This window comes from Corvus cornix, chromosome 5 (genome assembly GCF_000738735.6).
Source record: "Corvus cornix cornix isolate S_Up_H32 chromosome 5, ASM73873v5, whole genome shotgun sequence".
Lineage (NCBI taxonomy): Eukaryota > Metazoa > Chordata > Aves > Passeriformes > Corvidae > Corvus > Corvus cornix.
Genome location: NC_046335.1, coordinates 4138667 through 4161686, shown reverse-complemented (window position 1 = coordinate 4161686; position 23020 = coordinate 4138667). Strand labels below are relative to the sequence as shown.

Sequence of the window (23020 nt, the reverse complement as noted above, 5' to 3'; positions counted from 1 at the left end):
ATTCGCCTGTGCCTGACGGTAAATGCTTTTTTTTCCCCTGTATATCTCATCCTAGGCAGGAGTTCACTCCGCGTGCTCCTCCTGCTCCATTCCATGCAGAGTAACAGGAATGTTGTGTGTGTGTGTGGTGTGTGTATTTTTAAAGTAATGCTCAGATAGCATTTTGAGCACTTTAATATCGACTGGGATAAGTGGCAGTTAAATTTCTGTTGCCCGTGTTCAACTGCTGTGTGAGTGATTGCTGGGGAAGAAACCGATGTTGAAACGTGAACAATGGATAAAGTTGTTGTACTTCAATTCTGGCTTTTAAAATTATATTAAATTAGGTCCTTGTAATGTTACCGGCTTTTCTGGAGTAATTTACTGTTGGAGTCTAGATTTATTGTTTTGCTGTAAAGACAGAGGCACCAACTTGTTTTGTGCTTGCTGTCCCTCAGTTCAGTATAGCAGTTGTCCTCTTAAAATGCTTTTTCCCCCCCTCATTTTCAGAAGTGGTAGCTCTGAAACAATTTCTTAATACAAAAACCACAAGACAGAAATTAGGAATTCTTTTGTATGCTCTTGATAGGACATAAGAGTCTCATTTCTTTAAGACTGCCCACCAACTTCCCATCACAGAGTCACTGGGAATGTGGTGATGTTGTCCAGCAGGAGATTTGACTGCCTTGGTGGTGAAACAAATAAAAGTCAGTGTGCTGGAAATTTACAGCAGGTACACATGCTTTATAAATCAGAGGTCAAAAAAGAAAGCTTTCTTAAAAATACTCCTGATGTTAGGTTTGAGTTTTTGACTTGAATGTCTGTAGAAATCTCAGGCTTTAACTGCACCATTTTGGGTTATAATCCTCAGTGTCCGATGTTTTAAAGAGCTGTGTGGTACTTCCTGAAGTTGCTGCTTGTGCCAGAAATGAGCAGTTTTCCCAGCAGGTGTGTCTGATGAGGACATTGGAGCTGTAAAACTGCGAGGTGTGTGTGCTGTCTCTGGTTTGAGCCAACCAGCAATGAAAATGTAATTCCTTTTTGTGAGTTGAATTCAGCCGTACATCCAGGAGCAAAACAAAGCAAGAGCCACGGTCCAGCGCCGGTCAGCAGAGCGTGACTTCCAGTTCTTTGATCTACCTGGCTCAGGCTGCCTTCAATTACAAACAGGGCTGGGGTTCAGTAAACCAGGCAGTAGTTTGCGTTGCTTTTCTCAGAATTGTGTGTGTGATTTTAAGAATTCTGCAGGCTTGGTGGTCACCTGGTGTTTCTCCCTTGAGGAAAAATGCCTTAAGGAAAGTTGGAGGAGATGACTGCTTGTTGCTGGTGCACAGCACCAGGCTTTAGGATGTGTGATACTGTAATTCATACCCTCACCTGCTTTTTAGGAGCAGTGTTACAGCCAGGTGAGCTGGCTCTGCTGGTAAAATGGGGTGATTTGCCGCTCTTTATTTCCTGAAGGCTCAGGCCAGGCTTGTGTCGTGCTGGGTGCTGAGTGCAGAGGATTAAAGATTGTCCCTGCCTCACAGGGGCCCTAGACAAGCTGTGGTTCACCAGTCCAGCTGCTGTCAAGTGCCTCTGTTAGACCTGTCTTAACCTTCTGCCCATGCTGGGCTGCAGCAGCAGCATCAAAACTGCGCTGCCTGGTTCCTCAGGGAGGTAAAATCCAGTCTTTGTAGGAAGAAAGGGCAATAGACTGGAAGTAACTACATGACAGCACTTGTCATATCCAACAGGCTGCAAATGGAAAGGTTCTTGCTCGGGATGGACCTGGCCAAGCTGAATTAATACTGGACCCGTACATTAAATGTGTGTGCAGGTGGTTTTTACAGATCAGCAAAGATTTTAGCATGAATTCCCAAAGAATCCTAATGGGATAGGGCAGCCAGCTTCCCAAGAGCAGGGGAGGAGTGTGCTCTGTGTGGGCAGTTTTCACACAGCTGAGGTTTGTGGCTTCCTAGATACCTCGTGATAAAACCACAGGAACGGCTGACTCTTGGAGAGTGGAGTGGAATCCAGGCAAGAAGGCTCCTTCAGTAGTGAAGAGACACCCAGTGCTTGGAGATAAGTGGTCAGAAAGTCCTGCTCATGTGGAAAGAAATGGAGCAGAGACAGCTGCCCAGAAGGGTTGGCACGTGGGTGAGAGGTTCTGGAGGATGTGAGGTGTGTGCCAAGCTGGCACCACAGCCACCAAATCCTCTGGAGAACGTGTCTTCACCTCAGCCTGGCCAGCCTCCACTCCCCAGCATCAGCCAGGTGTGTGGCATGGACACTGCATGGAGGAGACCTGTCCCAAAAATGCCACCATGGAAAGGCAGGGATGAGACCTGTCAGGGCAGTTACCTCAAGGGTGTTGGAGAAAACAGATGGAAGTATCTCCTGGGATTGTGAAATGCAGGGATACGGTGATAAATCCCTGCTGTTGCCCCAGCTGCTTACCTGGAAAATGTTCCTTTAACCCACCCTTCTTGAAATGTGCCTTATTAGCCTCTAAGTCAGGCAAGGAAATTGAAGCATGTGCTCAATGTACTGCAGTGCTGCCATGGCCCGAGTCTGAGGCAGTCAGGCTTGGACTCATCCACATCCATCTAAATGTAAGTCTTGGTGAGTACCAAGAAAGTCCTCAGAGCCTCCTGGAGTCAGCAGGAGAGCTGGGCACCTCCGGGAGGTGATTCACCTCCCAAGATTGGTATCTGGAATGAACCACTCCCTGGAGGCACTCGAGTTTGTGTAGTGTAGGTCAACACTATCAAATACAAATCTGAAGTGTTGCTGAGCTGTCTGTCAGTGTGACGGCTGCCTTTGTGGATCTTGGGAGATCCATGAACCAGCCTGGATTTATTGCAGTGTTTCTTGAAAGTGGAAGCTATATTGTAATTATTTGTTAATGAGATACATATGAGTGATATCTGGACTGTCCTGGGTGTAAATTCCTTTCACAACAACTTCATGTCAAAGCAGCCTCATGGCTTTTATTGAAGCTGCTCTTGAGTTACGGCAGTGAAAGCAAAAGTGAGAGTTTAACTGGGAATGGCTGTTCCTTTTTGGAAATGCCACCAAATTCTAGCAATAGCAAGATTGATTTTCAGAGGATTTTTTTTTTTTTATGGATTGTTAACCTTTTGGTTTGGAGTAGAGTGTATAAATTGTGAAACAATTGGAAGCACATCTGATACAATTCATTGCAAAATCTATAGCAGAGGGCTTTTTTTGATGGGATGGTGTGCAGCTTTGAATCAAATGATTTGTGTTTATCTTGCTCAGTCAATGGTGGAGTGGTGGGAAGATGGTCTGATCCCAGACCAGTGAATCCTGAGATTGGCTTGAATTGGGGTCGGATCAGGTATATCTGGAGTGGAAAAACACCTGTAGTCTGATGCAGCAAAGGAGATATCCCTTTGAATCTGTGAGTCCCAAAGGTCTCACTCAGGAGTTGTCACTGAGGTGGTCTCAAGAGGAGTGTTTATGTAAGCACAAGCTTAAAATAAAGCCCTGGTTCTGCAATAAGGATACAAGAGGTCTTAAGTTCCAGTGTTGTTCCCTCAGACAGGAGGTGTTGCCTCCACCTGAATAAAAACATCTGTCAGTCCAGCTGCCTGCTCCTCACAGAGTACTCTGGTGTGGGACCATCCCTGTTGTCCTTCCCAGGGGATGAGCCAAAGCCAAAATCAGTTGCTTTTCCCAGGAGCTGCGTGAGATTGGATCCATCCGCATGGTCTGGAGTCGTTCATTGGCATGGGCTTTGCTTGGCTGGACAGTGGGGTGCAGACACACTTCTGGGTGCCCCTGTGCTGCCTCCTCTTCCTCTGCAGCTTGGCCTGGCTTCCCCCAGCAGCTCTTAGCCAGGAATTTGCTCTCTGTGACATTTATGGTGTGGGAGGGAGAGTATTTGTGTGCCCGGTCCTGCCCTTCCCAGGTTGTGTTCCAGATACCATGTCCAGGGGTTAAGGAAGGAGCAATAAGCAGAGGCTCTTTGCTTGGGAGAAGTTCTGTGCTGAAGAAGGAGATGTCCATACCCTCCCCACGGGAGGTCAGAGTGTCCAGGCTCCAGAGCTGTCATGGTTAATTACAAGATTTCAACACAGTGTTTGTATCTCAGTGGAGATGCCAGCAACGCTTTCTGACAGCAGAATTCAGTCCAAAACATTCCACTCCAAGTGGATGTTCTAAATTTTTTTTTTTTGTGGGTCATTTTGTGTTGTAGAAGTTTTGATTTCAACATATAAAAATCATTCTTCATTTGCACCACTTCCTTCTACATTCCTTCAAAATCAAAGTATGCTGTCATGCCCAGTAACTTTAAAATATGAGTAGCCACTGCGTTTCAAAATGCATATTCCAGTTGCCAGTTCCACCACAGATGTTCTCAAATAAGCCTCTTTCCCAGGATCTGTTCTGACACTCCCACACTGGTGCTGGTGTGTTATTTTTGGTGTCAAACCAATGAAATTCCTTGTCCATGCTTAAAAAGAGGCAGTGATACATTTGTTCGAGTTATGCTGAAATGAGAAAAAAATATTTCCGTGTTTTTAAGTATACTTTCAATAAAATGTAGATAAAACAAAGGTTTGAACAGGGATTTGGGTTTTTCCAATAAATTTTTTTGTATATTTTGAGGAAAGGCCTCGACCCAGAGCAATACAAACAGGAGCCACTTACTTCAGAAAAAAAGAATTTGAGAAGTCCTCTAGAGTGGCCTTTACACTTAGGGCCCTGGAAAAGGTAGTTCACAGCTTTCCTACACCCAATAGTGCCTTTACATGCTTCCTGCTAATGTCTTTTTTTGTTGTTTTTATTGTTGTTTTTTAATAGCTGCAGCTCTTGAACATCAGGGGTGTTGCAGCCTGGATCCATGTTGTGCTGCTGTCCTTGGTCAGAGGCTTTAGGACACAGCACTGGATGCCAACCATGCAGGGCACATTCGCTGGTTGGCACAAGAGCTTCCATCTCAGAGCAGGTTCTTCAGCAGAAGAACATGTAGCTGATGTACAGAAAGATGCCTTTACAGGCTGGCATTTATCAGGGTTGCATGTAGAGGCATCAAACTTGGAGCAATTAATAAGGGAAGCCCCATCCCAGCGATGAGCAGTAGGCTGTGGGGATCTGGGGGTGTGTGAGGAGATGCCTTTGTGCAACTTATGTAGTGACTATTTCTCACTTACAAAAAAGAGGGAGAGTGACTTTTTACATGGCAGATAATGACAGGACAAAGGGGAATGGGTTGAAACGGAAAGAGATTTAGATTGGATGTTAGGAATAAATTCTTCCCTGTGAGGGAGGTGAGGCCCTGGCACAGGGTGCCCACAGAAGCTGTGGCTGCCCCATCCCTGGCAGTGTTCCAGGCCAGCTTGGATGGGGCTTGGAGCAACCTGGAATAGTGGAAGGTATCCCTGCCCATGGCAGGGGGTGGAATGAGGTGATGTTTAAGATCTCTTTCAACCCAAACCATTCTGTGATTCTGTTATCACTACTACTAGTTCTAACATTAACCTGGTGCATTTGCAGTACCATGTGTGCAGATCTCACTGTCTTTCCATCCCGAGCACAGCCAGTGTGTACAAATACCACAGCTTAACTTGCTGGGGCCTCTCCCAGACCTTGGAGGTGTATGAACAGACGTCGGTGGTGCTCTGACTGCAGGTTTCATCTGTCAGATCATACCAGGCACTGGGACAGCAGCATGGTGAAGCTTCCACATTGGCTGTGTAGTCCGAAATCAGCCAGAGCATCTGGGAGCAGACACGCTGCAGGTGCCAGGGCCAAGTGGAATCTCAGGTTGTTCACACAACTGACGTGGACCATACACATATATGGTCCTGCCCATTCCTGGCTGTTTTAATTAAATTCTGAATTGCTTAAGTTGCCAGATCTCATAGTGTTAGATGCAGATGCACTCAGCTCCTTCTCATCAGTTCTTTGTATTTCTTTTGCTCGAAACTGACTTGCAGTTTTGTAGTTGGCAGAGTTGGGCACATCTTTTTGATTTAATGTCTTACCCTCTGTCTATCCAGTTACTGCCAGGTTTTCTTGCTGTTTATAAATTGATTCAGATTGTTGAGTTTCTTTTCCAGATTGTAGCTATAAGGGGAATCAAGGTCCTTATTTTTTCAGCAGTCTGGGCCCTAAATCACAAGTTAGCCCCCTGGGACTTGGTCCCAACATTGTTCCCATCATAAAGCCAAGGAAATGCAGGTCTGGGGGGGATTTTTTTTTTTTTTTGACTGTTTAACTCGGATTCTCTCCCCTGACCAATAAGCTGGAACTGCTCATCTGGAAGGGTAATTAGGTGCAAGGATGAAGAGTGGCACATCCCTTGATCAGGCGCTAAGTGAATTACAGGATGTGAAATTGAAGTTATTTACTTCCCTTCCTTGCCTTAGTTAATTTTGTTGCAAGGATGGGAGGGCACGTGGAAGTTGCTGAGATTCCTAGTTGTAAGCAAAGTTGCTGTCTGCTGATCTGGAGTGGGGGCTGTGTACTGAAGGGATAATTGGCAGGAATTGCTGATGGATGTCACTAGTAAACCACAACAAAAATATCCACTTTTTCTGCTTTCTGCTCTTGACAATAGTTAATCATAGTACAAGAGAAATGCTGTACGCCGTCACTGAGTCATTTGTTTTTCATTATAATCTGAAAATCTTTTCCCCTAGGACAAAAAAAAAAAAAAATTATTGTAACCTTCTCATCCCCTTCAAACATAAAAACTTCCAGAACAAGCAAATAATAAATGAACAAGGCATCACTCTGAACAGACATCTGTGCGTTACTAATACACAGAGACCATTGCAGTGTTTAAATGGAGAACGTTATCTCCAAATGCCTGAAGACACACTGAAAGGAACTTTCTTCACTGAGCAAGAGATGCTTATTCCTCAAACCTGTGTAGCATGCTGCCAGCAAAGCGTGTTTGCTTGTTTTCTTGATTTTGCTTGGCTTTAGTAAATGTAATCATGACTTCATATCCCTGGTCAAATGGCTGGTTCTGAACACATTTAAAGTTGGGGAGAGTTTGTCCTTCAATTTTAACTTCTCAGCTGTTGTCTTCAGGTTTGTCAGTGTGTGTGCCCAGACCACTGAGCTGGCTGTACTGGCTCGCTGTGGGTTTACACCAGTGCAGGGAAGGGCAGAATTTGATTTTACAGGCAGTGGCTGGGATAAACTAAGTTATGGATCTAAGTCACTGATGGTGTTGCATATCCTGCTCCCAGCTGTGTGCTAACAGTAGCAAACAATCCAATTAAAGCCACGGCTAATCCCAACCTAATGAGGTTTTGTTGTAAAATGGACAGAAGCAGCTCTCTTCACCTCTCCCAGCAGCAGCACCACTCAACCCCCTTTCCGTGTGCATCTGATATTTCCCTGGCTGCAAAACTCACATCCTCTCCTTGCTATGCATCAATAAGGGCAGAATTTCACTGCGAGAGCCTCCAGCCCTCCCAGTGCTGAGGTGGCTGCTCAGGTGGAGCTCATGCACAGGCTGTGGGGACACTGGGCTCGTGGGGTGTGAGCGGGTCCGTCACTGCGGCGGCTGTTCGCTCCTGCAGGTGAAGGAACATTGGCAATTCTTTCTCCGGGGCCCAATTTAGTAGGAACATTCAACTGACGTATTTTCCACACCACACCAGAGCCGCTCCTACCTCCATCCATCTGTCAAAGCCCAGCGATTGTTTCCGTGGCAGTGCAATGGAGACGTCCTTTAGTCAGTGCAGAAACAATGATAGATCAGGAGCTGAGATTTTGAGGACACGGTAAAATAAGTCTGTTTTAATACTGGATGAGTAAAAGATTGTAGGTGCCTCGAGTGGCCTCTTGGTAAAGCTGCTCTCTCTCCTGATTACAGTGGTAGCCAGAGGTGACCAGTGCTCTGCAGGGCTTTGGGAATATAACACATAGAAATTGTTCAGCTCACTTCCATCATCAGCTATTTAACCATCGACTTCATTGTGTAATCAAATAAAGAGAATGTATTTTAGCGCATCCCATCAAGCCAGATGTTGCTGTCTCTGAATGAGCCAGCACTTTGTGTCAGTAATGCAGTGTCGTGAATGCACAGATGGCTTTTGGAAGGGAATTAAGTTACCTGTTTGAGAGGTTCTAAATTTCCATCAGGGCAGTTGGATAAAAAAAGAAAAGAAAAAAACCCGGTCAATTCTATGATGATCAGGCCATAGAATTTAGTTCCAGGACTGCATTTTTGTGTTGCATGGATTATTTAACTGACAATCCATTTGATCCAGGACCAGAGGGAACAGCATGGAGCTGTGTGAGGGGAGATTCAGGTGGATACTAAGAAAAGGCTCTTCATGCAGAGGGTGGTTGGGAAGTGGTCAGGGCACCAAGCCTGGCAGAGCTCAAGGAGTGCTGGGACAATGCTCACAGGCACATGGTGGGATTCCTGGGGTTGTCCTGTGCAAGGCCAGGAGTTGGACTCCATGATCTTTGTGGGTCCTTCCAACTCAGGATATTCTATGATTCACTTTTAGTAGCAACTGTGAGACCTGAATCATTGTCCAAATGAAATGCCATGGGTTGTTGTCATAGGCTACAATGTAAGATGTAACCGTAAGTATGTGTTCTATCACCAGCTGCTAAAACCAGGTGGGGCAGTGTTCTTTATCTCTTCCCTGACACATCCCTGATAACTCCCTCCGGAAGGGTATCTTCTGTTAATGGACCATCAAGCCTTACTGCATGACTCATAAAATTACATCATCCCATTGTGAGATGCCCTGCCCAGGGGGAGGAAACAAGCATTCCTACCTGGATATAATCTGAGGTTTGGAACTCCACAGTAAGCCCTTACCTACTGGATTCCCAGAGGACAAGAGCTACATAATCACCACTGGACCTTCAGAGGAACACCAGACCCTTCTACAGGGTCAGCTCTTTGACAGAACCATTTCTATCACTTCAAAGAGGGTGCAGCCACCCCTTAATGGGACTGTGACTGCCACCACCCTGCCCGGCAGGGTGTCAGGTCCTATCCTGACTCTGTCAGGTTAAGCCAGTGTTTCTGTATTATTGCCTTGTTATATATACTAGTAAAGAACTGCTATTCCTGTTTCTTATATCTTTGCCTGAAAGCCCCTTAATTTCAAAATTATAATAATTTGGAGGGAAGTCAATTACCTTGCTAAATCAAAGTACACTGGGATATGTGTATAATAATTAATGCAAGATGGGGACAGACTTTGTTAGAGTCATGGGGAAAGCCATGTGTTTCCCCTGCTGGTTTCCCTTTGGTCTCCATGTGCAGAGAAATGGCCTTACTTCTTAAGCTATAAAGCATCTACATTTGCAGGGCAAGGAAATAGATTTGCTGAAACAGATTAATAAACTAAAAGTAATCATAAAAAAATGGGAAAGAGCATGGATTTGTTTTCATTCAATAATGAAAAGTAATCCAGGTGGATTTGGTGCATTAAGATGTGCAGGATGCAATCGTGTGTGGTACTTTCCAGTTCTCTCTTTCCTCTTTGGTCAATCCCGTTGGCAGAGTCTTGCTTTGAGACTCGGTTACAACCTCCAAGGAGCACTTCTAGCAGCAAGATCTGACAGTCTGGCAAGGTTATTCCTGTTTTTTCCCAGTTTCTTCCAGTAGCATTCTCTTAAGATAGCAAAGCACGCCCAAAATGTAGATTCGTTCTCAGCCTGTGGTTCCTGCCTGCTAAAGCCACAAACTGTGTAAAAAGCCCCACCCCATGCTCACATCTCTGCTTGGGGTGGTTGTTCAGGGCCTGGTTGGATGAGGCTTTGAGCACCCTGGTCCAGGGGAGGATGTTCCTGTCCATGGCAGGGGGTTGGAACTAGATGACCTTAAGTTCCTTTCCAACCCAGACCATTCTATGGTTCCGTTATTCTGTGTATGGAAGTTCAGTGGAAAATGCTGCTGCTGATCCCTCCAAATTTGGAGAGTCTTAGCAGATTCCTCCTCAAGAGCTGAGAGTTGTGAAGTGAGACAAAGAACCAGAGTTCCATGAGCTCTGCCTTCCCTTCCTCTCCAGTGGGGTAACACTGCACACCTGGGAGGTTTCATTGCTCAGCTGTGCAAATGGTGATTCGTTGTCCCTGCTGCTGGCTCCAGGTTTGGAAAGTGAGCCCAGTATTATCTTTTTACCCCCCCCCCCCCAATCAACAGATACCCTTAAAATACGTTCAGATTGAACAGCATTAGGTGTCCCACTCTTTCTGGCTGTAACAATGAAATACTGACAAATGGCTGTGCTGTCTGATTGCTTCAGATATAAGGGAAGAAGAGTTCAGTAAATCAAGCAGAGACTTTCGATTTAATGCAGTCTCTTGAATTACAGTTTTGGTCTCACCTGCTGGGTTTGTCAATGCCCAAGAGAAGATTCATGCTGCTCTGTTGTACCAGATACAAATAATTCAGAGCTCTTTTTGCATGTGAGGAAAAACAGTCTTCCATCAAATTTTGGTTGCAGGTCACCTGCTAGACTTCTGCTGAGTATAATGTGAATCTTGTTCTGAAATGAATTGGAATCGAGACATAACATGTGTCTTTCAACATAAAGAAATCTTTTTAAGTGATGAACATCAAAACGAGGAGTGGTTTGGAGCCAGTCACCTCGGTGGCTTCTTCTCCAAGGACAGGCAGTCAACAAACAAACACTTCCTGAAAATAAAACCTCTTCAAGCTGTGGACCTGAAAAATCAGAAATGCCTTTTTGAATATTTCGCCCCAAAGGTAGTGATTGGCTTAACCTCGTGGAGGCTGGGACTAATTTTCAGATGACAAATGAAGGTGTAACTTGCAAGAGTAACTCGTGTGTTGTTTACTAAGTCTTATGAAGTATGTGATGTTATTCTTGTTTGACCAGTAGGAGAGGTAGCTCTTGGAGTTTTGAAATAAGTGGAACAAAGTCATGCAGGGAGTTGTGTGGCTGCTAGATCATTATTTTCTCCATTAAAAAGTAAATACGTGAAGGTGAACGGCTTTTTAAAGGTCTGAAAACATCCAGTAGGCTCTAGAAAGCTCTTTACAAAGTAATGCTCATCAAAAATTGAGGAGAGGCAACACAGTGCGTAGCTTGCTTCTCATCATGTAGGTCTTAATTTTTCAAAGTGGGTTTGTGGGTCTGTTGTCACAGAGTGTGGGTTGTTTACTGCATTGATTGGATTTGTAGGACTTCATGGTCAATTGGAATGTAAACTTGGGTGTCCCCCTTGAGTCAGAGTTCTCTCATACTGGACAGAAAAGAAAGGGAAGAGCATCTTGAGAAAGGTCATCTGGTGGGGTTCAGCTGCTGATTCGGTCGCTTATCTACTTGGTGGGTAAAAAGTAACCTTGCAGGCTCTAAATAGGCTGAGAGATGATTTTTTTTCTGTATAATTCCATATTTTATACATCGATCTTTGTTAGACTTGGTGAACCCAATGCAGCTTTAAGTGATTGTATGAACTCTGACAAGAGTCCTATCTCAATTCTTGAGTCTTGGATACAGCCCTTGCTTTGGAATATACTTTCAAGTAGTAGTTGGGTTTGATGTTCTTTGCTCAAAGTGTACTGGAATGGCTCATGTTGCAACAAACGGTATCTCCCTTTGGGATTTCTGCCACAGTTGCTGCACATGTGGCACCTTACACATGGGGTTTGTGCCTATTTTTGTATTCTTTTCAATATGAAATAGTTGGGATTAGCATATTAAATCCTTCCAAGTTATGGCAAGGTCAGTGGCTGCTCTGGGTACGGGCACATTCCACAAGTTTAGGTGAGATGGTCACCAGTTGAAGTAGCAGCTGCAAAACAAGCAGTGGGTGATCTCAGCTGGCTGTGAACACACATTTATGCTTTCCAAAATGGCCTGTCATCCTCACTTTCTGCTGGAGAAGAAGACTCTCTTGTGCTGCTCATGTGTTGACCTCTTACAGAGACATCTTTGGTAAATTTGGGAGTCCTTGCATGATCGATCACCAGTCACACTGATGGATTCCAGCACTGCACTCCTTACTGTTGTTTTCCTGATTCTTAATTCAGCCCTTCAAGCTCTTGCTCATTAAATATGGTGTCCTACTCACTGGAAAATTTTTCATCTGGTACTACTGGTATTTCTGGGACCTGGGTCTTCTCTGCTGCCTCGTGCCTCTGTCCAGCCTCCATGTGAAATGTCTCATCTTGGAGTTGTCTGCATGTAGCAGAGGAAGAGAAAGCAACTTCTCTGAAGATGTGGAGATTCTGATTTGGTGTCTGTAAAGGCTTAAAATCGGCATCTTCAATCCTGTAGCAGAAATCTTCATCCAAAAGACCTGTGAGTGACCATGGCTTCATCCCATCCAAGAGTCTCAAGGATCATTCTGGAGTGTGGAAAGAGGAAGCTCTCCTCTAGAGAGGCTCCCAGCCCTGAGGGAGGCAGTGGTTCCTCGGCCCTCCTTCCCAGCCTAAGGGGGAATGGTGACCTCTCCTTTGGCCTGATTCAGTGTCAGTGCTCAGGAAGGGGCCCACGTGAGTACAAATTCCTTTGACTGTGTAGACCCTATGGACGGAGCCATGGGGCTGAGAATACACTGCAGCATGGGGCTCTCATTTCTTCAGGGGGAAGACTGGTTTTCGTGCAGCACCTTTTTAACTATAAGGGGGGAGAGAGTTAAGTATTTATTTACTCACTTATTTGCTTTATCCTGAGCAGAGCTGAAACCTGCATTTTTGCTGTGCGCTTTCTTTTGTATGCATTTCACTGCCAGCCTGTTTGAAAGCCCCGCGTTCCTCCAGGGACTTTCCAGCCAAAACTGATGCAAACTCTTTCTTCTCAGGTGCCTCACGATCATCTGTCATCCAATGCAAGCCAGGAGGCAACTGCCCCAGCAGACACAGAGGCATGACTAGGCAGCTCTCCCCTCTATCTGTTGCTGAAGATTCTGCTGCTCCCATTCTTGAGCTGCAGAATCGAAGTCCCTCGGGAATCTGTCGGCACAGCAGAGTCGAGAGGCAGAGCAGATCAGGTAGGAACCACAGCCGCACTCCTGGCGCCACCGCGTGCCTGCCAGAGACCTCTTCCCTGTGTCTCTGGAGAGATGGGGCAGGGCCCGAGCATGCTGACGTTTGGTTTGCGGTGCTGCGAGCAGCAGATTCTCGTGCAGGTCCTTCCCGAGCCCGGGCGTGAGGCAGGAAGGCGGCACGGACGGGAGGAGAAGCCTGGGATTGGCAGGTACATGACGTGTGTTAGGTACCCGGCACGGCGTGAGGCACGGAAGATCCTCAGAGATGGTTAGCCCTAGCACACGGTTAGATTTCACAGAGTGGTTGTGTCTCCTCAGCTTCAGCCTGGCCACAGACCAGGGCCCTTAAGAGTTCCTTCTCAGAGACAGTGACAACCTCGGCTCGCACCGCGGATGGTCTGGTGAAGAGGAAGAGAAGGAGCAGCAGGTGGAAGGATTTCTAGGGAAGACCATCACAGTTCAGAGCATCGGTCAGCTGCACGTCAGGGCTTCCATCACCCACTTCACTGCAGGAGTTTAGCTCGAATGAACCTGTAGGTGTGGTGAACGCTGAGCTCCTCACCATGGTGTCCATCTATGGCTGCAGGGATGGGATGGTAGCAGTTACAATGTGCAGCCACAGGCCTGTGAGTCTGCTAAGCCACACTGTTGAGGAGGACAGACTTTAAATGAGTGAAGTAATTTAACTGTCCGGGTTTTTTGGAAGGAAATAATTTAATTGCCCAAGTTCTTTGGAAGACTGCTTGTGTAGATACTGTGAGCAAAAAGGGGAGGAAGAACAGGTCGGATCTCCCTTGCACACTGGATTTGGGGGAGCTGAACCTTCCTCTTGTCACTTCACCACCAATGGCAGCAAGAGCCCTTCTCACATTGGAAAACAGAGTGATCTCGTACTCCAGGAGTACTCTCTTGATGGAAAGCCTCAGAGGGGAGTATTGGAGGTGATCATTGCTGCAAGGAGTGGATGCAACATCTTGCAGTTAAGATCATAGCTAAGATACCAGAAAACCAAATCTCGTTTTCCCAGATATCAGGCTGACATAACTGTGCTTGCTGGCACTAAGGTACATCCAAAATCACAACCCATCTTCTCCAAGAAAGGGCTCTAGGCCACTTGAGTAGTTCCTGGACATCATACTCTTCTAAACATTTACTTTGCATTTATTAATTTCCCTTTTTATCCTGATCTTCCCTTCCTCATCAGAGAAGTCTAACTAGGACTTACCCAATAGGTAAACAAATAAAAGAATATAATTTTCTAGGGTGTAGTTGCCAAATAGCCAAAAGAGTTCCAATGAAAAGCTGTAGGTTTTGATTTTCTTCATCTCACTCTTCTGAAAACTGCAAGAGAAAGGCTTTTCTGTGACCATCTTGTCAGTAAGAATTGCACCGTGGACCAAAGGACCATGCCAGGGGTGTTTCTGCTCACTGCTTTCCACTCAGATGGCCAGGGCCATCTCCTCGTGTCACCTGCTGTGTGATCTGCATTCTTACCTGTCCTTTCATCCTTGCTGAGTCCTCAGCTTGTTTCCGTGCTCTTCCCAGGATAAGTCTTTTGGTTTGTTCCAATCCCATCTAAAAGCAGACCCCAAAAGCAGACCCTGCTAGCTTGCCAATTGTAGAATGCTGTTTCCCAGCTACTTTGGCTATTAGTTTGTTCTCTCCTCATTATCGTTTGGTGTCTAAACACAAGTGCTTGCTCCAGCCCCAGCTTCATGACTTGGAAATCCCTAAACCTCTTTAATAGGAACCATGTGCCTGCTCACCCTGTGCCTTCTAGTTCAAGCCCTGTCATTATTTTGAAAGATATTTCTTATCTTGGCCTTTTGATTCTTTGGCCAGGAACTAGGTGTGCATGTCCCATGGATTTTGAAAGCAGCTGTCAAGCTACTCTGTCACTGGGATCAATCACAATTTCACTTAAGTTAATTGCAGATATCTGGTCTAGAGTTAAGTGCCTCCAGTGAGCTTAGATGTAGATAGAGATAGATATATGGGGATGGAATGAGCTCCCCTCTCACCATGCCTTTCCATTATCATTAAATATAAAGGGCCCCCAGACAACATGTTTATCCTGAATACTCAGTTGTTTGCTAACTACATCACATGGGGTGAATTCCTGCTGATTAAACACTTAGAGCAACTCCTCACTGTACATTTATTTCTAAAAACTTACTCAGGACTTTAAATGCAAGGTAGGTCTTGCAACAAGAGTGTGTTTCTGTGCCTTTCACTTGCACTCAGACCTGGGACTGTAACATCCAAGTCAGATGCTGATGGTAGTGTCATGCATAGTGACACCAATTGCATCATTATTTTGTAATTGGAAAATAGAAAGCATGGCTAAAAGTGCTTTATTCTTCTATCATTGTGTGATTATTTTAAGTGGTAGCTGAAAAGGACTAATTGCATGGTAGTTTTACTTAGCAGGAAGACCTGCAAGTCGATGCTACTATAATATATTCTTTTTAAGCCATTCTAACTTGCAAATAAACTGTAATTTACCTTTCAATAGATGTCAGTCATTATTAGTACCATAAAAATATCTATTTTCTCTCAGCAGCCAAGGAGAATGCTAAAAGGATGCTTGCCTTTTCAGACCCGTGGCTGATTATCCTCTGCATGTTTTTAATAAACCTGTAATTTTATTTAAATTCTTGATTCACCACTAAACAATGGAGCCACCGAATGCAGATTATTTTTAGGAAAAAACCACATCACACAATTACAACTACAAAAAGCTCCCTGTCCTAGTTAGGAGAATTCTTGACTGCAAATGCACTCCCTGCTATGATAAATCTTTTTTTATGTGTAATGTTGGTTTACAGTAATAGCTTGGAACCCTAGTCTGACATTTCTTTTTGGCTGTAGCAAAAGCATTAATGTAAAAGGAAACTAAGGCTGAGTGTGAAAGGATACCTCTGTCACATAAAAGCTGAATATTGGACAGTGCATCTATCACTCAGTGCATCTATAACTTCCCTCAAAATCATATTATTTCTTCTATATATCACATCATGTATTCATGTGACTGATAATTGATAGGAGAATGGCCTTCAGGCCATGATTTTTAGAAGAGTTTTCCCTGTTTCTTCTACCAAACTGATGTGATGTGGTCAAACAGGGTGAATGGTTGGAGCTCAGTGCTGCCCCGGGAGCTCCCAGGACAGCAGTGTTAGTGCTCCTTGTTTTCAGCTGGGATCTAGCAAACCAAAACAGGGATCATGGGTTGCATCTCTGGGAGATGGGTCTGGAGAGCAAGTCACCAGTCAGTGAGATTAAATTCTCCCCACCCATGGTAGGAAATCTGCACTTGGGTCTGAAAACCACTGTGCTAAAATGGGAAATGCCAACTCTCCGGTCGCTCCTTGTTTATGTGCAGAGGTTTATTTCTAGGCGTGCCAAGCTTCACTTCTGTCCAGCTTCCTTTGTTAACTTCAAAAATGTAAGTACACCAACCTGACTGCAAAAAGCCTTTCTCTGCTTGGGTACATAGGACCACCAAACTGTTTCTTTTTTTCCCCATCCCAGCTTACAAATGAAAAAGTGATTCTGGAGTTAAAAGTCTTGAGGAATAAGAACTTGTTCCTGTCTCCAGACCTACAGGCTCAGGGAGCTCTTCTGTTGCTTATATGCACAGTAATTGACTCTATAACGTTGTTGGTTCCAAGGGATGTATTTTTATTCTGGAGGTTTGCTGGCAGAGGGAATGAAGGGCTGATGAAGCAAATAGTGACAACAGCTTATTTGTAATACTGTTACCTCAGCCCTCGGTGTTGTGTTTGTGTTTGGTTCTGCCTCCTTGAAGTGACAGAGATGGTATTATTAATACTTTTGTGCAGGATTTCAGTATTTATGAGACATAGAGGAGTTATAGGGAGAAGGCAAGGGATGATCTGTGACTTGGACCAGAAGGGGAGGTTTTGCCAAGCGTTGTTTTGAATGCATTCATTACATGTACAACTCTCTATTCTTCCTTTTTTTGTTTTTCAGGAGAAGAAGGAACACAAACGCACACAGAGAGCAGCAGTCAAGAGGCTGACAGCCAGACACGATGCCAGTCTTGCACATCCACGTTTCTCAAGCTAATCTGGAGATTCCTGATCATTTTGTCCGTCTCTTCCTCCTGGGTTGGGACCACGCAGTTTGTCAAAATCACGTTTGAGACCTTTGACTGTCCCTTTTTCATGACTTGGTTCTCAACAAACTGGAACATTATGATTTTTCCAATTTATTATTCCGGGCACCTTGCAACTGCGCAGGAAAAGCAGTCTCCAATCAAAAAATTCAGGTAGGCTTTATTGTGGCAGTATCCCTTTAAACAACCTAATTCCTGAGGGCTGAGCTCAGATCACTGCTGTGCTCAGTTCCACCCGTGGTGTCAGGAGGCAGAATAAAGGTCATGCTGCAGAAAACCTCATTCATAAATAGCTCACAGGAGGCTGACAGATGAGTGATGTGTGCTGAATAAAGGGATACTTGATTGTTAAAGGGTTTTTTTGATGAGTTGAAAAGGTCAATAATCTGCTTATAATCTTGCTGTTATATTGTCTAATATCTCTATATTTTGTGTTCTTGCCTGGATCAGGCCACTGATTAATCTGTCCCGGTCCATTTATGATAGAATAGCAGTGTTGGGTGCAACCAAACCAACTCCTAGCTGAGAAGAAAGATGCTCAGAGTTGAGGAGGTGGTTTCCATGTGGAAGATCATGGCTTGCTCTCTATGCTGAGCAAGTATAGCAGGATGCAAACTGCCCTTTCATCCTGCTGGAAATTTATAAATCCCTCTTCAGTAGCTCTGGGAAATCAGAGAAATACAGGGTTAAGGGAGAACCCAAAGAAATCATCCAGTCCGACCACCAGGACCAGGCTGGCTTAGCTTCCCCTTAGCCAGTTCTGAAGAAAACCACATCTAATCTGTCTCTGGGGCTTGGAAGTACCTCACATTCTGTGACATTTCACAGTTCCTCCTCCACTTTTATTTTTCCACTGATCTGACAGTGATATGGGAGCTGCTTTAAAGGACGGGACAAAACTCAGCTCACCAAGAGATACCACACCTTGCCCAGGAAGGGAGGGGGTTCACGGGGTCATTTTGAGCTGGGACCCAATTCTGTTGTTCCAGTGCAGGCTTGCTGTGAAAACAACCTGACTCCAGCAGAATTGTCTGTTCCACCAGGAATCAGCCAGTGTGGGACCCGTCCCTGGCTCCTGCTGTCACTGAGCACACAGGGAGTCCCATTTGTGACTGTCAGGGTGGAGTGTGGCAGGGCTAAACTCTTCCCTCAGCTGCTTTTTGCCAGGATCTGGGATGTAATTTGGCCCTACATTATCATTTCTGTCAAATCAGTGTGACTGAAATTGAACAGTTGCACTTAATTAAGTGCTTCTCTGCAAACCCTGGTGCTTTGTCTTTTAATGATGCTTCATTTAGATTTCTGCTGGAGTGTTTGTGAGAACATTAACCATGTCAGCTTGGCTTCTGCATGTGGGGTGAAGTAATAACAATGGCACAGCAAATAAGGAAGAAGGTGAGAAGAAATATCCCTGCAGATAAATCCCCTGCTGTTGGTTCATTGATTATATTTCTGTCAGAGTGAAATTTTGGGGCAAAACATTTGGGGCAATGCATAAAAAAACCCTGTGCTTAAATGGTTGATATATTTCCCCATTTCTGTTAAGAATTCAGCTTTGGAAGTTGAGGACAGTCTTAAATGCCCACAGGAATTTCTGCAGTGGGTCTGTGAATGTGTTGAGTCGGGACACCAGTGTTAGAGCTGATGGGAATCTTCCCAGAGTATTTCTTATTCCAGATATGTCAGGAACTCACATCCCAAGGAGGAAGTAACTGCTGGTAAATGATGATTTCTTCATGGGGACCAACTGCTTGGTCTGTGCTGTGTTACAGCTTGACTGTCCAGACTCTTTCAGTTTGGATATGGAATGGACATCTCCTCAGGATGAGCTTTGGATTTTTTTGGTGACTTAAAGAATTGAAAAGCATCATTTGTAGTTTTAAATTATAGACAGACTTAATTTGGAAAGGATCTCTGGAGATCATTTCACCCAGCCTCCTCCCCAGAATAGGGGCGTTTTCAAACCTGCATTGATTGTTTGTGTATTTTCTTGCTTTGCATTCTTGATACTGTTCTATTACAAAGCTTTTTATTACATTTTGTAAGATCTCTTACTGCTTCGTTTGCCTGTTTTATTCCTGTGCAGTGGCTAATTCTTGTCAATAAATCCATTTGTACCAGTTCCAGGCTTGCCTCAGAGACCAGAGGTGATTTGTCTTTATGTTTCTGGAGGATGTAGTTACTCTCTAGGAGCTTTAAAGACCTAAGACATTTTGTCCAGCAGATATTCCCAGTGGATCTGAACAAACAGTGTCTGTGACACCTTGGCAGAGATCAGTGATCCTGTGGGTGACTTGCAGAGTGCTGCCCCAGGGTGGCAAAACTGTAGAGAGCCACTGCTCCTTTAATAAATCCCACTTGGAAGGACAGGAGTCTCAATCCTCAACTTCAGATTGGCTTTCTGAAAAGTTTAGGCTGCTCCATACCTAAAGGAGCTGCAAGAGAGATGGATTTTTGACAAGGACATGGCAGGGAAATGGCTTCAGACTGAGAGAGGGCAGGTTTAGATTAATTATTAGAAAATAAATTCTAGACTGTGAGCGTGGTGAGGCCCTGGCACAGGTTGCCCAGAGGAGCTGTGGCTGCTCCATCCCTGGAAGTGTTCCAGGCCAGGTTGAATGGGGTTTGGAGCAACCTGGGATAGTGGGAGGTGTCCCTGCCCATGGCAGGGGGGTGCAACTGGGTGGTCTTTAAGGTCTCTTTCAACCCAAACCACTCTAGCATTCTATTATTATAATACTTGAGATTATAAGTTGTGTATTTCTTACCTTTCACCCTTTACCTTAGAGATTCAATCTTGTGGTCTGAGAAAATAATTCATGGTTATGAACTCCATGCTGCGTTTAGGTGAAGGGTCTTGGTTGTTTTCAGGCAGGGGACATGGCTCTTGGTATCCCCTCAGCACTGTAAATAAAAAGTGTGTCCTGCATAAAGAGCTTGAAACTCCTTCCACTAGTGCTGGGTAAGATGATCTGAAGCTCAGGAAGCTCAGCAGTAGGAAATCGAACCCTGCCAGCGTTTACCACAGCAGAAGGCACTGCACAGACCTCATTTAGGGTCCTCATGCAGTTGTGGTGTGGAGTAGGTGGGTGACATTTTCAGTGTCGATGCATTTTGCCTCCCCATCTGGTGTCTTGGCTTCTCAGGGACAAACACTGTGACACTGAGCAGCTTCCTGCCAGGATGTACCCACGGTGTCAGAGCTGAGATTGGTGCTGCAGGCTCTTCCCAGCCTCGAGCCACTGGCCAGGGAAGGTGTTGGTAGGTGCAGGTTTAATGTGAACTAAACACACCAGGCAGAGTTGGATTTCTTGGAGAACAAGAAGTGAGCAGAAGTGCAGGCTGAGCCATAAGTAGCTGGTATTGTACATGAAACTTGTCACTGCAGGTTTCTCACCCACAAACCTCTCCCTCTGTGTTGCAGCAGTAGCTCAGTCCAGCTCCTCCAGCCACTTGTGGAATAAACTGCAAATCCAGACTTTGACTGCAAAGGGCTTTTCAGAGGAGACATGAGGAATACCATCAGCACAAAGCTAGGCTTCCCATGGGCCATTCCTGTGGGACACAGCATTCCTTGGTGCTGCCCCCTGAGCCAGGCACTGCTTATGTGAGAGTTTCACACAGAATTCACTTTCCTTTTGCTCCAGCTCTCCACCAGACAAATAGAGCTGCTCAGGCTCTTTCTGACAGTTCAGATTCGGTCAGTGCTGGGAACACAACTCACCAGTGTGCTTAACCACACTCAGTTTGGTGCCTGTCCCCTGCAGTGGAGCTGGGAGGCATTTTATGGCTGCAGATGCCGTCATTCAGGCAGAAGCACTGAATGACTTGTGCTCACAGAAGGTGCTGCTGTGCTGTTTGCTGCCCTAATGTCACTGTGGCCTTGCCAAGTTCTAATCCAGGTGATGTCACTGCATTCTCTGTGTTCCTGTAGCCCAGGTCTCTGCCTGTTTGCTGTTTTGTTCTGTGAGCTGCTTATAACCAGCTGCTGGATTTCACTCCAGAGGCTGCTGTGTGTCAGGGGGGAACAAACCCGTTCCTGTGCAGGGCCTGGCATCAGAACAACTGAGAGGGCACACAAGCTATTTAGTGGGTGCCAGAGGCAAAGCTACATGACTGCCTGAGGTGCTGTAATTCCTGAGAGCATGGCATGCTGCCCAGAGCTGATGGCTGAGGGCCTACCTGCAAGTAAAAGGAGTTACTTGTGTTAGAGAGCAGGTTTTAAATAGACTTCTTGTGCATTTGGAAATAGTTTTTGTCATAGTTTCAGGGTCAGCTGCCCTTAGCTACGTCTGTGCCTCTAAGTCAGCAGCCTGCAACATTATTTGTGTGGGGAGGCTTCCAGGGAGCCCTCTCTCCTGAGCCCAGGGTTTTAATCACTGTCATGTCTGATGACTCCTGCAAGTTTAATTTTAGTTGCATGTCAAAGAGGCTGAGTTAACCACTGAGCCACCATCCCTCACAAAGCCTCAGGCAATCTGCTGTAGCCTTGACTGGGAAAATAAAGTATTCTCCCCATCTCCTCATTGACTGAGCATTATTCATGGAGCTCTCCTAGGCACAGGGGTGAATTCATCAAGTCTCTGCCTCACTCAGCACGACCCTGTCAGAGACTTTGCTATATTTTCTTCACTGAGAGTTGAGGAACCACCACCGCCTGTTTTCTCTGGTCACTGCTGTGTGATGGAGGCCCTTCCACCTGCTTAAAACAGCCCATTGCCTGGGGCCTGTGAAGCATTTCCAGATTCTTTTCCTAGCTGTGCATCCCTGCTCATCCCTCCCACTGCCTCTGGGAACTCAGAGATAAGTGCCATTGCTGGGGCAGCCACAGCTGCCTCTCCCAAATCACTGACCAGGCGCCCAGAGCCTGACCCAGAATAATGTAATAACCACTGAGCCTTCCTCCTTCGAGGATTCACCCTGTCAGGGCACTTGGATCCATCCTCCTGGCTCTTCTCTGGGTTTGTCTGTGTGCAGACATCCCAGAGATCTGCAGGACAGCAAAACCTGGCCGGTTCTGGCATCCGGGTCCAGCTGTGCCCCGCATTTCTGGAGGCAGCCCAGGCACCTTTCTGCCTTGTTTTAACACAGCATAGGCTTCTTTCCTCTAAAATCTTGACAGCTCCTGAGGCAGGCTGGATTTATCATGATCCAGTCATGCCCCAGAAGTGATGGCAGAATTCCCACCACACAGGTCTGGAGTTCACAGTGCAGGTCTGTTCTTGTCAGGACATGGGGCACGCTGGCTCTGGTGCTGTGGAATGGTGACACAGCCATGGTGCACCCACCTGTCTTGAGGTGAGATGTGGTCTGAGCCCAGAATCACCCTCTGCATCCACCTGAGTCTCAAGGGGAAGCATCTTTTATAGGTAAACTGCTGTATCTGTGTGCCAGGAAACACTGAAGTGCCACCTGTGGGTCCTTTCTCAAACAGGGAAACTTGTCACCTCTAACTCCTGTTGAAATCAGAGTTACAAAAGTCTGCAAAGTTAGGCACTGATTTATTTGCTTCACCAAGTGCTGGCTTTGTATCTCAGACAAATGATGCACACAAGTAGCTGGGGTTTTTTTGTATTTTAAACGTTTTTATCCTGATCTTTGGTGAACAGGACTCCTGAGAATGTTGAGGTCAACTAGAGTGAAGGAGGTAATTAGCAGATCCACCAGCCTGAGTGTTAACTCACTGGATGCCCTGGAACAGAGTTTGAGAATGGAATTTATTATTACCAGGAATGACTGCTTTGTACCGCAGGCTGTCCTGGTGGCAGCAGGAGAAGAGTGGTTATTAAGTAGAATCATAGAATCGTTTAGGTTAAGATGTAGCTGATCTCAGTTATTACACAGATGTTACTATTCTACTTTCCTCAAAATGAGAGTGATGGTTTCTAATCTTAACAGTGAAAAGCTGCAATGTTTTTAACAGCAAAATTCCCAGGAGATAGTAAA

At 45.5% G+C, this 23020-nt stretch overlaps 1 protein-coding gene across 3 annotated transcripts in view; it reads left to right on the top strand.

Moving 5' to 3' along the window:
- The window catches only part of SLC35F4 (solute carrier family 35 member F4), a 112987-nt gene that overhangs the window by 78712 nt on the left and 11255 nt on the right, over positions 1-23020 (top strand). Inside the window, exons 2-3 of one of the 3 annotated variants that reach the window (XM_039553026.1) lie at positions 12751-12939; positions 16930-17227. In XM_039553026.1, coding sequence (XP_039408960.1) covers positions 12751-12939; positions 16930-17227 — 487 coding nt within the window. Of the gene's footprint in view, positions 1-12750; positions 12940-16929; positions 17228-23020 lie in introns of those variants that run through there. The other 2 variants (XM_039553027.1, XM_039553028.1) reach the window with 2 other exon arrangements.